This window comes from Meriones unguiculatus, chromosome 17 (genome assembly GCF_030254825.1).
Source record: "Meriones unguiculatus strain TT.TT164.6M chromosome 17, Bangor_MerUng_6.1, whole genome shotgun sequence".
Classification (NCBI taxonomy): domain Eukaryota; kingdom Metazoa; phylum Chordata; class Mammalia; order Rodentia; family Muridae; genus Meriones; species Meriones unguiculatus.
The window spans coordinates 45,098,096-45,114,197 of NC_083364.1; the positions used below are offsets into that span (position 1 = coordinate 45,098,096).

At 40.2% G+C, this 16,102-nt stretch overlaps 1 protein-coding gene across 6 annotated transcripts in view; it reads left to right on the top strand.

The window, feature by feature from the left end:
• Lsamp (limbic system associated membrane protein) overlaps positions 1-16,102 on the top strand; it is a 2,252,234-nt gene that overhangs the window by 2,210,423 nt on the left and 25,709 nt on the right. For 4 of the 6 annotated variants that reach the window (XM_060370403.1, XM_060370407.1, XM_060370405.1 and 1 more), the window contains 3 exons: positions 3,487-3,607; positions 5,415-5,563; positions 11,275-11,310. In XM_060370403.1, coding sequence (XP_060226386.1) covers positions 3,487-3,607; positions 5,415-5,563; positions 11,275-11,310 — 306 coding nt within the window. The remainder of the gene's footprint in view (positions 1-3,486; positions 3,608-5,414; positions 5,564-11,274; positions 11,311-16,102) is intronic. The other 2 variants (XM_060370406.1, XM_060370408.1) reach the window with 1 other exon arrangement.

Here is a 16,102-nt window from a genome sequence, read left to right on the forward strand (position 1 = left end):
TTTCCTACCCTTGTAGCACAAGGGCTATTGTGCTACAAACTGTGATGGCATGGGTGTCTGAAGAACATGAAAATGGTGAAAGTAAGTGAGGATGCAAAACTATGTGCACTGAGTTACTACACTGTTGGTCATCTCTACCTTATTCATTCATCTACTTTGTGGGTGTATGCGTGATTGATACATATATGTTCATGTGTTCATGTGTGTGCATGTATACACATGTGTACATGTGTGTATATAGGTTCACAACTGTGTGCATATGTGTGAAGGACAGAGATCTACCTCGAGTGTCTTCCTCTGTTCTTCTGGACCTTATTGCTTTACCATTCCTGCTGTTAAGACAGAGTTTCTCACTGAATGTGGAGTCCACCAACCGGCCGTGGTTTTTGGCCAGTAATCTCTCTGGCCCTACCCTATCCTGGCATTGCAGACATGCACCAACACACTTAACTTTGTAATGGGTGCTGGTTCTCTAAACTCGGGTCCTCATACATTCCGCCAAATTCAAGTCCCTGGGCCTACTTCTACCACTTTTGGTGACGGCATCTCTGGATGTCAAAACCGAAGAAGCCTGAGTGTTATCCTTTTGCTCCTTCTTCCCTTTCACTTTAGAGCCAGGTGATCATTTCTGAGGCTCTATATATTTCAAATCTGTTTCTCCTTCCAATCTTTTTATCATAAACCTGGTGCAGAATATTTCTAAATCCCTTTGTCAGCTTCCAAATGGGCCTCCCTGCTGCTAGTTCCAGCACTTTATTGATGAGGAAATTGAAGCAGTGTGACTCTGGGCAGAGCACTAAACTCTCTAATAAGGGAGAACAATGAGGGGCCAAGCCTCAATTTGAGCTCAAGAATATCAAAATTAAATCTAAACGTATAACCTCCTCTATTTTATGCTCCTTCCCTCCTACCAATAGTTCTACCATCAGCACAAATATACCCAATTCATGCATTATCCTTTGAACGGATGGGCTTTAATGACCTACAGAGCCAATCATAGAAAGACTTTTCAATGGAACTTTGCTGATCATTTTAAGCCGTCTCCTTTGAAAAGATAAAGGAAGAAAGGGCTTAAACTCATGCAGATGGTTCTACAAAGCACAGGTCTGGCTAAGACTAAGCTCAAAACAGAGATTTCAGATTTCCCACACCTGACCCTAACCATAGAGTAGAAAGATGAATTATCTAGAGCACTAACAATTTTAAGGCGAGAATGGTTAAAAGTGTGAAAAGACATGTGTTATGATAATATTAATAGCCCAGTTTTAAACAATGGGCTGAGAGGATTGATAAAAAAATTGTAAAGTGCAGTTCACTTCCTAACTAAGAGTTAAGACAAGGTCCAGGAGATAGAGTGTAATGAGAGGTCCATTCAACCACACCAAAAATATGTCCCAGGACCTCTACTTTTAGTTCAGCATTTGTGGTTATTTTTCGTCTCTTTAGCTTTGCAATATATCATCTTCTCATTTATTGCTTCTAAGAAAATGAGTAGCTAAGTCCAATGCAAAACAATACCAATAACAACAAAGCCATAGTCTATTGTTTGCATATGGTTTGACTGCATTATCCAAATGTCTTCTTATTCTTTTCTCTCTGACAGTGGCAAAAACCAAAAAAAAAAAAAAAAAAAAAAAAAAAAAAAAAAAAAAATCCATACTAATGAGATGGGAGATGGGAGGAAACATCAGGCTGACCTGACGTTGCACATGATTCTAACTCAGGACCAGAGTTTCTGTAGACAGAGAACTTTAAAAATGATTTTCAAACTGTAAGGAGAAAAAAAATCTGAAACAGTATAGTCCAGGTATTGAAATAACGTGTGCATAGTAGAGTTTATTTCGTTAATTAACTTTTCCTTCACAAAATCTGAGCTTATTTTTCACAGGCACTCACATGGAAAGGTACTATTTCCTGGAAAATAACCTGTGGGATGAAAAAGTTCCCTTTTTATGTGTCTCTGTCATAGCCTTAGGATGTAGGGTGTGTGTGTGTATGTGTGTGTGTGTGTGTGTGTGTGTGTGTGTGTGTGTGTGTGTGAGTGTGTGTGTTTATACAGGTGCATATGTACATAAGGACCTGAGGACAACTTCAAGTGTCATCTTCAGGAATGCCATCAGATTCTTTAATTGCCTAGAACTCTTCAGTTAGGCTAGATTTCCTGACCAGCAATCCCTAGGGCATCCTTCTATCTCCACCTCCCTATACCTAGGATTACAAGCTCATAAGATTATGGGCAGTATTGTTTCATGGGTGTTGGATTCAAACTTGGGATCTTATGTTTACAAGGGAAGAGCTTTACTGACTGAGTCAAACCCCCTGACCTGGAAAATCTTACTCTCAAATTTTACACAGATAAAAAACACTATCATTGTACCCGAGAGATCATGGCTCCCATCCTGTCTCACTTCACCTTAGTAGGACTGTTCACAGAGAATCTTGGCAAATTAGGCTAACAGATTAATTGTTTTTTCTTACTTCATCTCAGGTCAGTTACAATTTTCATAGACCCAGACAAAGGCAAAAAAGTAAATAAATGCAAATCAGGTATCCAATGGTCAGTGACAGTGAAGGGCTAATGCAAGCAGGTCTTCCGTCCACTGTGAGGCACATCATAATGCAACTCATACATAAAAACCAAAATTAGATTGTGTCCTAGTAACAGAAGGGCTCACATGAGAACAAAGATCAAAACAATGACCTCATTGAAGTTTTCTTGCTTTTAGTTTCTGGAGTCCTTTGACCACATACAGCAAAGTTTCAGATTGGGAGCAGCTTAACCCTTTTATTTTCATCAGGCTCCTCAAAGCCATTGTTAACAGTAGAAATAATAGCAATAAGGAAAAGAAAACGGTCAAATTACATATTCGCCCAGTGATTAAGTACAAGCACTGCTCTTGGAGAAGCCATGAGTTTCCAAACATTCATGTCAGGTGGCTACCTTAACTCCAGCTCCAGAATGTCCAGTACCTTCTGTGAGCAAAATGGGCTCCAGCACTCAACTCATCTATACACACCCACAGAGAGACGTGCGCACATACATGTAACTAAAAATAAATAAATCCTAAAAATGCCATATCCTTTGTTTTCATGACTTTTTGAAAAAAAAAACTGTAAATAACATAAACTTCAATCGGAATGATTGAGAAGGAAAGGAAAGGAGCCATTGGGTTTCATCCACATAAAATGCCAATGAGTGTTTCTTTATGTAAGCCAACTCTACATTCTATCCATCATTTTTCACTTTATTTTAGCTTGCTGGTGACCAGTCTCATTTACCTGATCATGAGGCATGTCACTGATGCTTTCACATAATCGCTTTTCTGTCTCTCTCCAACCAGCCGCCTTTGGTAACTGTACCCCTGGGTAACAATTTTAGAACCTTGCCCGGCTCATTTTTCCTACAGATTCTCCTACAGCAGCCCTTTGTGCCCAGAGCATCCTTTGCTCTCACATAATAAACCCCTCTGTCTGCCCTTGCTACAGATCCACCCACCATCACGGAGTCCAAGAGCAATGAAGCCACCACAGGGCGACAAGCTTCCCTCAAATGTGAGGCCTCCGCGGTGCCTGCACCTGACTTTGAGTGGTACCGGGATGACACCAGGTACGTGCCAAACACACTAAACCTTATATATCCCAAGTTCCAATCATAATCTCAAGATCTTCCAGGGCCTAACAGCAAGACCTCACTCATCTGTAATGAACTTACTCCTTTTCAACATCTTCTTTTTTACATCACTTGGGGATTATAGCCCTTAAGCTGAACCAAAAAGCACTCGGATAAATTTAAATAGTGAGAAATATGCTTCAAAAGCTAAGTTCCACCTATGTATTTTTCTTGAATGTAGTTTTTTTTTTTTTTTTTTTTTTTTTTTTTTTTTTTTTTCCCTTTTCTTTTTTTTTTTTTTTTCAATGCAGTTTATTCAGGAACATTGAACAATCCTCGGACCCCGGGGAAAGCCAGCCCACAGCTTAAATAGCCTCTGGGTAGCCAACCCAGGCGTGCCACGGGGGCAATGCAGATAGGTCCACATACATGGAAGCAAGCCAGATCCTCGGCCTTAGCCAAATGTGGAGTTGTTCCTGACAGAGAGCACTCACCATCGGGAAGGTGGAAGGCGGAAACCAGCTCCATCTTTAAGGCATAGCATTCCGCAGCTCTCTACAGTTCCCCCTTTTTGTTTTAGACGCATCAGGCAAGAGTAGAGGTCTGATCTCTGATATTAGAAATAAATTGGGACTTTGTACAGATGTTCATTTAGGTGTCATCCACCCAAAGAGCATCAGACCGTCCGATACCTTTTTCTCAGAGGCGGGACCTGGGGCATCAACCCGCATGCAATCAGACATGCTCTTCTCTGGGTCCAAAGCGGCTGACCCTGAGTGCAGTGCTTAGCCTCGCATCCTGAGCGTATCATTTTAGCTTTTTATGGTATCCAACCATGCTTGGGGAGAATGTCCTGCTTCAATGGCTGTAAAGGCCTGAATGATCATGGCTGCATCACACTGTTGTGAGACTCTAATCTTGCATATATACCACAGGCAAACCAAGGAGACCAACACCAGAAGGCCTGCTAACTCTCCCATGCCCGCCCATTCCTTCAGATGATTCATGGCTGCAGCAATCCATGTTGATAATCCTCTGGCTAGTCCTGCGTCCACTCCGGTAGAATTTACTGTGACAATGGCCACTCTCAGCTGCTCCATCATAGTATCGAATTCTCCAGTCCAATTACCTAAAATATAGCTCGACAATTGTTTAGACAGATTTGCAGCGCAGGAAAAATTCTCATGTTGTATGCTAGTGACACAAAGTCCAGCATACTTTCATTGACAGCCAGGTTGAGTGATTTGCCATAGGGTATCAATTTGCTCCTGCAAGAGGTCAATCCTCTGATTGAACACCATCAAGCTTCCTTTTAGTTGAGCATTAATTCCTTTATGTACAACTAAGGCATGAGCTACATTGGCTAAATGATTATTCAGGGTTTGAGCAGTCTGCCCAGTATGACTCATGGCTAATGCCCTGGTGGTAGCTCCAACAGCCGCCAATGAGATGGTAGTAACAATGGTGGCTGTAGTTCCAAGATCCCTTTTCTGTCTGAAGAGAGTCATAGCGTGAGGGGCATCAATGGGCATAGGCACCCAGTGAGGCATGCGAGTAGCCAGGGCATACCTAACTTTACTAGCATTCCAGCATTGTTGAATGTAGTTTTAATGGAACTCAGCCATTGCAGTGTCTTCTCTGTGGATGGTCATCAGTCAGTTCTGATACTAGAGGTTACATGATTATAATGAGTCCGTGAGGAAAGAAAACACTCCGTTTCCTCTCCAGTGTAAAGATGAAAAAGAAACCACCAAGCCATGCCCTTCGTCTGAATCCCCTTAACTCTTCTATTTCTTACTCTCAGGATAAACAGTGCAAATGGCCTTGAGATTAAGAGCACCGAGGGCCAGTCCTCCCTGACGGTGACCAATGTCACTGAGGAACACTACGGCAACTATACCTGCGTGGCTGCCAACAAGCTCGGGGTCACCAATGCCAGCCTAGTCCTTTTCAGTAAGTATGCCGAAAAGAGCCTAACCCCATGGAAGTCAGAGAGCTCCCACATATTGACTTGAGAACTACCCCCATCTGTTAAAGGTAATCCTATACAAAAATAAAAACATCCCCACTGACACCAGAGCGGAGGCTGCCAGTCTTCACAAACAGCAAGATTTACAAATAGAAGTATTTTCTGTTTTAACTCTCTTACGTTGGAAAACTGACCAGTTGTTTCTGGGGTTTTTTTTGTTTGTTTGTTTGTTTTTGGTTTTTTTTGTGTGTGTGTATGTGTGTGTGTTTTTATTTTGTGGTTGTTGTTTTGGTTTTTTTGTTTGTTTCGTTTTGTTTTGTTTTGTTTTTAATCAGTGCTGCATAGTATCATTTTTTCCTGGTTGGTTATTCTTCAAGAATATTCAAAGGATGTATATTTGTTTTGTGGTATTGTGGGGGTCTCTTTAAGAAGCTGGGGTAATTTAAGGACTGGGAAATAGACAGTTCTGAGAATATGCCAGCGAAGAAAAACCTATCTGGTGAGAGTGGATGAAGTCTTCTAAAAAGAAGGTGTTTTCTCTAATAGAAGAGGAAGGGTAGAATGAATGATTAAAGCATAGTATGCAAATTGAAGAAAAAAGGACACTGCAGGATGGTTTCTCTAGGACAGCAAGGAGTGTATCTTTCTGATACACCATTTGCAGCAGAAGAAGACTAAAGGAAAAGGGAGCATTTCTAAAGATCAGAGAAGACCCGAAAAGATGGCAGAGAAGCAATCAATCCTTTTAAAGGCTTGGATGTTAAGAGACCCCACCTTGGAGTCCTGCTTACTGGCAGCACGTACAGTCATGCCTTTAACTCCACATTCTTCTTGGTCAGGTAGCGATAATTCCAGATTCAAATGTCCCGGAGAGACAGTGGATAAGGAATGGGGTCATGGAAAGACGATAATATGGGTGTTTTATATTTCAGGATAAGTGAAGCAGATGGTTAGAACCTTCTGAGCCACAAAATTCGCTCAGATCAAATAGAAAATGCTTTAAAAGTTTTATTATTGCTTTAAAATAACAAATCACTAAAAGCTTTTTTTTTCTTTCTCAATTAGAAAAAAAAATACTATGGCTAGGAAAGATACTGTATTCAATTTAGATATGAGCCTTCAAGGGGGAAAAACAGATTCTTGGAAGAAAAATCAATTTAAGCGAGAGTTCCCTTGAAGGAAAGTATTAAAGTTCTTTGAAAATTGCTGAAGATCTAACATTACTTTTGTAAAACAACAACCACAAACTACCCTAAAGGTGGCCTTAAGTTTCTCATTCTTAAGCCCCTAGCTTTTGTCTGTGGTAGTTTGATGGGGTATAGCTATCTAAATGCCACATCAGTGTGAGGTTGAAAACTCATGTCCTGTTTACTTGTCTCTAAAGACTAAATGTAAATATTCTCTTCTTCAACTGGAGACAACAGCTCTTCAACTGGAGAGCTCCAGCAGACCCTTAGGGAACTCTGCATTAAGAGACGTAGTTACCCCAATCCTTCTTGACATAAGGAACTCCAGAGGTACAGGCAAGCCCTACCTAAAATGATAAGTCTGAGATTCTGACAACCCTAAGGGAACCTGCTCAAGTAGCACATCATGCCCTTAACAAAAATGATTTCAAGGAGATCAAAATGTAGAAAATGCAACAGCCAGATGATTTAGGAAAATGAACAATTAATTATACAACACATTGAGATATATTTTCTTCTCATCCTTCTCATAAGGAAAACATGCTATCTATGCAGTTCAAGTAACAAATAAAACATTGCCTTAAGGCCCAGGAGGGAAAAGTTGAGAAAATACTCACACAGAGGAGCGGAGCAAGGGCTGGACCGTAGACAGTAGAGACACTTGTGGGATGTGGTGAAAGGGACTGGCCCATTGCAACAACCCATGAAAGGACTTAACATGGGAAAATTAAATATCAGGAGTCATAGAGAACTTCAGTATTTAAGCTAAGAATCGGGGAGTTGGTCAAATGTTTCATATCATAAGGAGCTTTATGATTTGGGTCAAGTCATCTTCAATTATGAAGTTCACAGTACTGTGATCGGTGGAGGTCGTAGCCCCAGTGGTCCCATACTACCCTCTACACAGTGTCATGTATAAGGACCAGTTTTGTATACACAGCATAGGCCTTCACCTTGGTTAGGGATTGTTTCCCCACTTAATGGTAAAGTTGAGATGTTGTGTACTTAGTAAATACCAGACGAATGCCACCAGGTTTTGAAGTGAAAGGAGCTATTGCCATTGTAGAAAATTAGGCAATCAACAACTCTGTTGCTTAAAACCAAAGCCCAGCTAGGAACTTCAAGGAAGAGAGTTTGCCCTTTGCAATAAAAACAGTGTGCCTTCCTGCCCAACCCAATTCCATCAGTTAGGTTCAGAGAGCACCCCATCACAACCTGCGTAGCTAGAATCTTGAACACGGTGCTTTACAGTGGCTCAGTTTGCACAAGCCTGAAATAATTAGGAAAAGGAGACAGGAAGATGGAGGGAGCAGGCAGAGAAAGGATGTAGGGGAGAGGGTAAAGGAGAAGGAAAGAGAAAAGGAAGAAGGGGCATGCGTAAGTACAGTGTCCATTCTTCACACCCAAAGTCAATGAGAGGAAAGGCAAATGGGAGGAAGGGCCTGGACAGGGCAGCTGGTGCTGCTCTGCCCACCAGTTTCAGGAGGGGGCTCTGTAGCCAGATGCACTGACAGAAGCACTGTGTGGGCAGCAGGGTGCCCTGCTGACCAAGCTAGGCCAGAGCAGATAGAGCAGCTGGTGAGCCACTGCCAGCCAGAGGCAGCAGCAGGTAGAGACCCAGAGCCAGAGTCCCTGAGTTCATGATTATTCATCCTTGATGGCGGGTCAGCACATTTCCCACCCTGTCCACCGCCGTGACACCCTGACTTCTGCAGTGTCAGTCTGCCGTCCCTTGTCCTCAGCAACATGTATATGTATCCTTCTCCGCTCCCTAGTCACCTCTCCAGGGGGGTCAAAATGGCTGAACAACAGTGCAAGAATAAGTTGTGTTCATAATACTTTCTTCCTAAGCCAGAAGCATTTTCCTTTCGTTTGTCTCCTTCACACATTCTCGCACTCTGCCAAAGTTTATTCTAGTGTATATATTTGAATAATACCTTTTACATAATTTTTTTTCTTGCCTGAAAAAGTGGTACTTTTCACATTTTTTTTTCTAAATGTGTAAATCCAGTGGCACAATGTACATGGGCTGGGATTCAGCTCCTTAGTCTGTTCATGCCATAACTGAAGACATGGATTTCTTCCGATGAAATGAGAAGTTTTCATCGTCTATTATGGGTTATCACCATCTCAGTGTTCTTATGCTCAGAGCTGAGATTTACCCACAAGATGAGGGAGGTACCTTGTCCCAGTGCTTCCCTTAAGGGAGGCAAAATAAGGGCAATTATTTCACTGTTATTACTTCTTCCCAAGAGATGCTTACATAAAGCGCTTGCCCCACATGCTTGTCTTTATCCGTCAGGATGACCCCACTATGTTTTCATGGTTCCTTGTTGCATGGCGATTGTGTCATTAGTGAAACGAAGTGATGTATAAACTGAGCTTGAGATTTAAGTTTGAGCCTGACTTAACGGACAGAGGCCAGTTTCTAGACCAACATATTATTTATTTATGTAGACCAAAATGGCAGGAGTTTCAGCTTGTCACAGTGTAGAGATGAAGCAACATCAAATTTCTTCCTCTTCCCTTCATGGGGCCTTTCTCCTGGCTCATTAATGTTCTGTTTCTTCACGGTGCAGAACACTGTTTCTCATTCCTCCTGCTCCACTAACTCCCATCAGCCTGGGTCCACTGGTCCCTAGACTAGGGATCTAAATCATTGGAACTTCGAGATTCTCAACTAACATTCCAGGCTAATGGCTTTTTTCCACATTAAAGGAAAGTTCTGTTAATCAACTCAGAGAAACATGTGTATTGTTAATGCATCAAGACTATAAAGGTAAAAGAATAAAATAAAGACATCTACACTGGTCCATTCTGTACCTATGTTTGGGAGGTGCTTTTTCATTTACTTTATACTTTTAAGAGATCATTAACTTAAAATCTTGCAATTGACTAGATTTTAAAAACTTCCCAAGCTGTCCATGACCACAGTGAGTATTCATAATGAGCGGCTCTCCTTATTCTTCAGAAAACATTCTAAGTTATTATTTTAGGAGTTTGGTGTTAAAGGTACATTTTTTTTTTTGGGTGGTAGTTAACACTTAGCAGACTCCATAACCAGATTCTTACAGATACATCATAATAAAACAAGCTATTAGAAAGCTCTAACCCCATACAGTATAGAAGAGCAGGCACTAACTCCTTCAGACACTCCCTGTCCCCTGTCGATACAAAAGGAAACAAGTTCCGGGAATGCTGATGTAATATTCGTAATTAAATGAAGCCGGAGTTAGCAAATTGTTTTGATATAAACACTTTGATCCCTATTCCAGCTTTTCTCTTTCTGGAACAGTCAATTAGAAGTGCTTTCTTGTGAAATGTTAACACCCATTTAGTGGTTTTTTTCTTGTTATATCCACTAGAGCTGGCCAATACTGCCCTTGCAGCTACACATTCCATCTAGCCAATAGGAAAAGAAAGCCCAGAGTAAAAGGCCATATGAAAAGCCACAGCCTGTACTTCTAGGGCCAACAGCAGAGACTCTCCCTCCCATCTCCCACTCAGCTGCTGAACTGCTTTTGACCTCAAGCATCCCTATCTAAGCGAGAAACACAAAAACCCAAGACGCTTGCTCTTTTCTGGTTTTGAAAATCAACAGTTCGAAATCTTCTTTTCGTTTTAATTGGTATCTACTTCACTTCTAGGTTTGCTCTTGTGGGAGCCAATAAATCTTGCTCTAAACTTTAAAACAGTAGCAGGGATGCTAGTGGAAAGATGAGGATGAAAATCAGGAATGAGAAAGGATCTGTGGACGGATAAGCCAAAAGAATGAAGAGAGCAAGACTAGCTAATGCGGTGTGACAAGCCCAAAATGATGATAACAAGTTCGGCTTAAGGCAGTGATAACAAGCAAGGAAGCAGTTGTGAAGAGAGTAGAGAGAAGGCAGCATGGGTTAGCAGTATACATGCATGCTCTTGTGAGATCAGGGCAGAGTGCATTTATCCAACTACAAATGGTGTGATGAGGAAATTTAAGCTGAGTCACTTAAACACACTGACTAATAACAGTAATGATAAAATAAAACACAGTAGAGAGAGTATAGTGGGCTCTAACTGCTACATAAATGCTACAAGCATTTATTTTCAAAGCTTGAAACTTAGTAGCAAATACACAGTGAAGAATTAAATCATTTTTTTCTACTTGGCACTTGACCTGAATCAGGCCCAAGAAAGATCTCATAACTTCTATAACCTGCTCAACTCCCTCTTTCTAAAAAGAAAGTGCCTTGGTATTGAGTTTTCTAGCAGAGGAGAAGATCCTATGTGAGAGTTACCGCTGGTGTTGGCTCCGTACTCTTACTATAATTGAAAAAAAAAAAGAAGGTTTTATATTGATAATTTCACTGATGTCTTTGATTCTTTAACAGGAAGAACAAATAAACACTGTACAGGAGATAAGATTCTATAGGCGTGGAAATTCCTGTTCTGTAATTGTTTGAGCAATTAACCTTGAGAATGTGTGTGTATTTAAACCCTCCGTGATGTTTGCCGTTTTTCCCCTTTAGAGCGTGTTTTACCCACAGTCCCCCACCCCATTCAAGGTCAGTATGATTTTTATCACCGTAGTTCTACTCCTGGGTCATTCTCCAACCTATGATGTGTAAAACACACAAAAGAGAAAACCATGTTCTCAAAACTGACATTTACTACAAGTTACTTTTTCCCCATAAACACTGTAAAGTAAGATAATCGTTTGCCCCTACACCCAACAACAGCAGAGTAACAGGTGTGCCACTGACTTAAATTCAAGTCAGTCAGCTAGACAGGTAATAATCTATTTTTAATCTATATTTATTACAGGTCACCACAAGCTCCCATATTGTGTGTGCTAGCTCTCTAGCCTTAAAAAAAAAATCACTTTAATGATTCCATTGATCACCTCAAACAAAAAGGTTTATAAGCTCTGAAATTATAGTCATTGGTGTTGCTTGTAAAATATATTTTCCCAAAGACTAAATATAATAAAATTACATGAGCACTACCTTTCCTTAACTCTTGGCCAACTACTGTATTTACCTTTTAAACATACATACTTTAGAAAACACAAATAACAAATTACAGTCACTCTGTATTCTTTGCATAAAACTTTCTACAGATTCAAATTAAATTTTGCCTCCTACATCACATTTACATGCAAAGTCGCACCCACAACTTTATAGCTTAAGGGTATTTAAAGGCAAATTGGCAAATAAAATTAAAATAATAGAAAAAAAATTGAAATGAAACCAACCTACCATTGAAATTAAATCCCAGAAAAGTGATTTGCAAATAACACTCAAAGACGATGTGAGAAAAAAATGGAAACTAGGCCATGCAGGGCCTAGTGTGGAAAAAAATAAATCCAATTAAAGAAGATTATTATACACACTATAAGGAAAATGTGCTCAGAATTATAGGAAGAAAGCTGCTCTTTCATAAATTTGAAGATAGATCATGTTTCATTAACTTGTCCAAGCTGAAGTTCCGAGCAGAATCAGATGGAAACCTTCAGAGTGTCAATAATGGAATGTTTTGCATATGCAATGTATTCACATATATGCAAACTTGTTTTAATTATATTTACAATAAGTTGCAGAAGGTTTCTGGGCTGACAAGACAGCTTAATAAATTTTAAGAGCAGTCTAGACTATTTTAGTATAAAACTTAGAACTCTGTTGAAGAAAATAACTTCCCTAAAGCATTAATGAAATCTGTTCCTTACCCTGGCCACTAAAAATAAAACTGTTAAAGTGTGCCTGGTTTTCAGACTTGATATGAAGTGTAACATTCATGGAAAATATTCCATCTTGTATTCCTGACATGCCACAATTGTTTTAAGATATTTAACTTCTAGTGTTGCTACAGAGATTGACACCATTTTATCTTGTTGGCATCTTGCAAATATCCTGATAAGGGAAACACACATACACACACACACACACACACATCACATCTGTCCCAGTGGATCGTATTTGCAAAGAGGTCATGCCCTGTCCAAGATAAGCTTTGCACAGTATCAGGATGACCCTGAGCGTCTCTGTGACAGCGCTCTGCAGCCACAAACTCAAATATTTATCTGATCATGCACTGTGGTTAAACAAAGTGAAGCCTGACCCTGTGCACAAAGGACAGCTGCCGAATGCTGGCGAGCAGTCTCATCAAGGGACTGACCTTATTGAATTTTGTGGAACATTGTTTCCCACACACTGAACTGTTGATTGGAGAATGACCCTTGGTTTGATTTTGCATTGTCTGTAGACTGTAGTTAGCTTTTAAAGATAGTTTTAGAGACTTGTAGTTCCCCTTATTACTAATACTTCGGGCTTCTGCTAGCAGGAGTTGAAAAGCTGTTCATGGAGACATGGGGTAACTCGTGGGGGATCACTGGAGAAAGTCAGTTCTCCTAAGTCCCCTGTCCTTTACAAGGGCACTGCCTTCCTAGGGACTCAATCACTTTCTCCTTCTCTCTTCAATCAAGAGGGCATCCCGTGTGAAGTCGTGTTTTCCCATGGCAAGAAAAGACAATGACAAAATGCCCAAGTCTTTAGAGTGAATTCAATATTCAAATAACCATGAAAAGTAGGACTTACTATGGTCACCAGTAGTGCGTATGACTCCCTGATTTAATTATATATTATATATTGTCATCATCTATTTGGAATCCTAACTTTCATCCCCAGAGTGTTAACTATGCCTTGTGTTTGTTATTTGAGGCAAATGGCCTCAAGAATTTCAGACCAATTGATTTCCTCAAGGTTATGTGAAAGGTGGTGGAAGTTACAAAGACCCTCTTCCTCCCTCCTTTCGTAGAAAGAGCATCCTCCCGTCTAACCATAACCTAGCCAGCCGAAAGAAACACTTTTCATTACAATTGCTCCTTCCTTAGTGCTTCCCATTAGAAGGTCATCCCTCTCATCCACTCAAGTCCCCAACCACCTGTGGCCCTCAGGCCACTTGGGAGTACACTACCATGTCTGCTGTGATAGCGCAATACCGGGATGACACCAAAGAGTAGTATCTATTTGTGGCCAAATAGAAATTGTACAATGTCCTTACCTCTATGCCAAACATGACACAAAACAAGAAAAGCAGTGTGCTTCCCTGTTCCATGATTTAAAATATACATTCTATTTTATATATTTAAATATATATAAATATTATCTATGTGGAAAATAAGAGGTGCTCCTTTCTTGATTTGTTTCTGATAGTTGGGTTTTCCCATTGATTTTAATTTAGGTTTATTCATTCCGAAATGAGTCCTGAGTTGCATAACTTTGCATGAAGGCCTCCACTATATCCCTGCAGAAAAATCCACTGAATTGTAAAGTGAGGGAAGAGACTGTTTTACATTTCTGAGGAAGTTTTCTTACACTGTTTGGCTCAAGCCATCTCCAGGGGCTTCTGTGAGTCTGGGCAGTGGTGCTCTCTCCCTTTAGCCAACTTTGGTGTAACTTTGCCTCATTGGAAGAGACCCTCGCGCTGAGAAGGAGCACGGGTTCAGTATGAGGCAGTAAAAACAGCATGAGAAAGCTGAAAGCCAGGGAAAGAAGGAAGGACGAGGGCAATCGCCATTGTTTCATCTTTAAAACTTCCGAGCAAATTCTCCCTTGAGCTCCGTGGGCTCCTTCAGCCCACCCTTCTCCAGGCACTGCCCACAGTATTATTATTTTTTACAGAACAGAATGAATGTGTATCACTTGTTTGTCTCCCATCTGAGTGTTTATCCCGAGTGAACAGCCTTTCCAATCACTAACCCCATGTGGCGAGTAGATCTGGGAAATGTTGAGATTATCTTCCAAGTTCAGGCATTGCACTGGATTTGTTCACAGCTGCTTGCCATTCAGTCCCTGTTTTTCCATTGATAAAACATAGCGCACATGGCTGGGTTTGCATGATTAATACAGCTATCTAAAGCTCGCTCTGAAAACAAAACAAACTCTCCAAAACTAAAGTTAAAAAAATTACAATCCAAGTCGCAAACATGCCAGGTTTACATAAATTTGAAGTTACCCTGGCTTTCATTTTTTTCCCCCAAAGAAGACTGCTGTTCTTATGGACAAATGTGGCATCCAAACAGACAGTCAGGAAAGCCCCTACCAGGCTATTCCAGGAATGGGTTCTTTAAATCAGGCTCCAAGAGAATGAAAGAAGAAAAAATAATATATCCCATGCTGTAGAGACGGCTGGGTGACCCTCACATTTTCATTTGTTTTCTGACTATGTCATGCTGGAAATCAAGCAGATGCCTCTTCTAACTTCTAAATATACCAGTTTCCTCTGGTGCAGCGCTGAAAATATTAAGACTAATAACAATATGCAATACCCTTTAATGTCTTTTGCATGTACTGCCTCATCGATACTCACAGTCAAAACAAATTAATACTTATTCTCCCCCACACATTTTAATGACCGACCAATGTACACCCAAATCAAGTCTACCCCATGCTGAATCTAGGCTACATATAAATCTATAAAGCACATTACAAAACAACATTATGTATGTATTCATAATTCTCTCGTTAGATATGTACCCATCTAACAAATTGCAACGATTTGTCTAATTTGCTTTACACATTACAATACATACATACATAATAATCAGTTTATTATCCTTACGTTTTTAGAAAGTCATATTTGTATGCCTGACACAGAGATTTACATGAAAGCATTTAAAAACACAGGAACAGAGCTGTCTGGCATCAGTACATCTAATTTCACACACTTATTCAGAATGATTTGCATACACACGTCTATTAATTATGGATAATTACTGGTATTGTTCTCTGTAATTCAGTTTTTCCAACTGTGAAATGGGAAAGAAATTGTATTTTTCATGCCCACAAGCTCAAAGTGGTATTTTAAATACTATATGAAGGAGAACGTTAGGAAAAAAAATAACGTGTTGAATTTCAAATAATCATATTCAACTGCCCATCCTTCCTGTGGTTTTTAAAAGCACTATTCTGAGAAGAATGCTCATGTCATGTGACCATAGGCCTTGGATAGACATGGCCTCTGTGTGGCTTCCTTGTAGTTTGATTATTGTGGATCCCAAGCAGGTTTTGCATGCTCACTCTGCTAAGACATTTAAAAATAAAACTATCTCAAGGCCAAATGAAAAATAAACAAAAACAAAAAGCTTTTGACTTAATTTTTTTACTCAAAGAGAATAAAAACCTTGAAGAGGACCCACAAAATGTCATCATTGTCTGTAGTGTGGCATGTTTGCTTCTCACTTGCACACTGCCACATTATGGTAATCCAAAGTCAACAGGACAAAGAACATGTGTTGTAAGTGGCAATTAATATTTACTATTGATATATCTTTTATTAAGCTGTGGCTAATCCTAAACA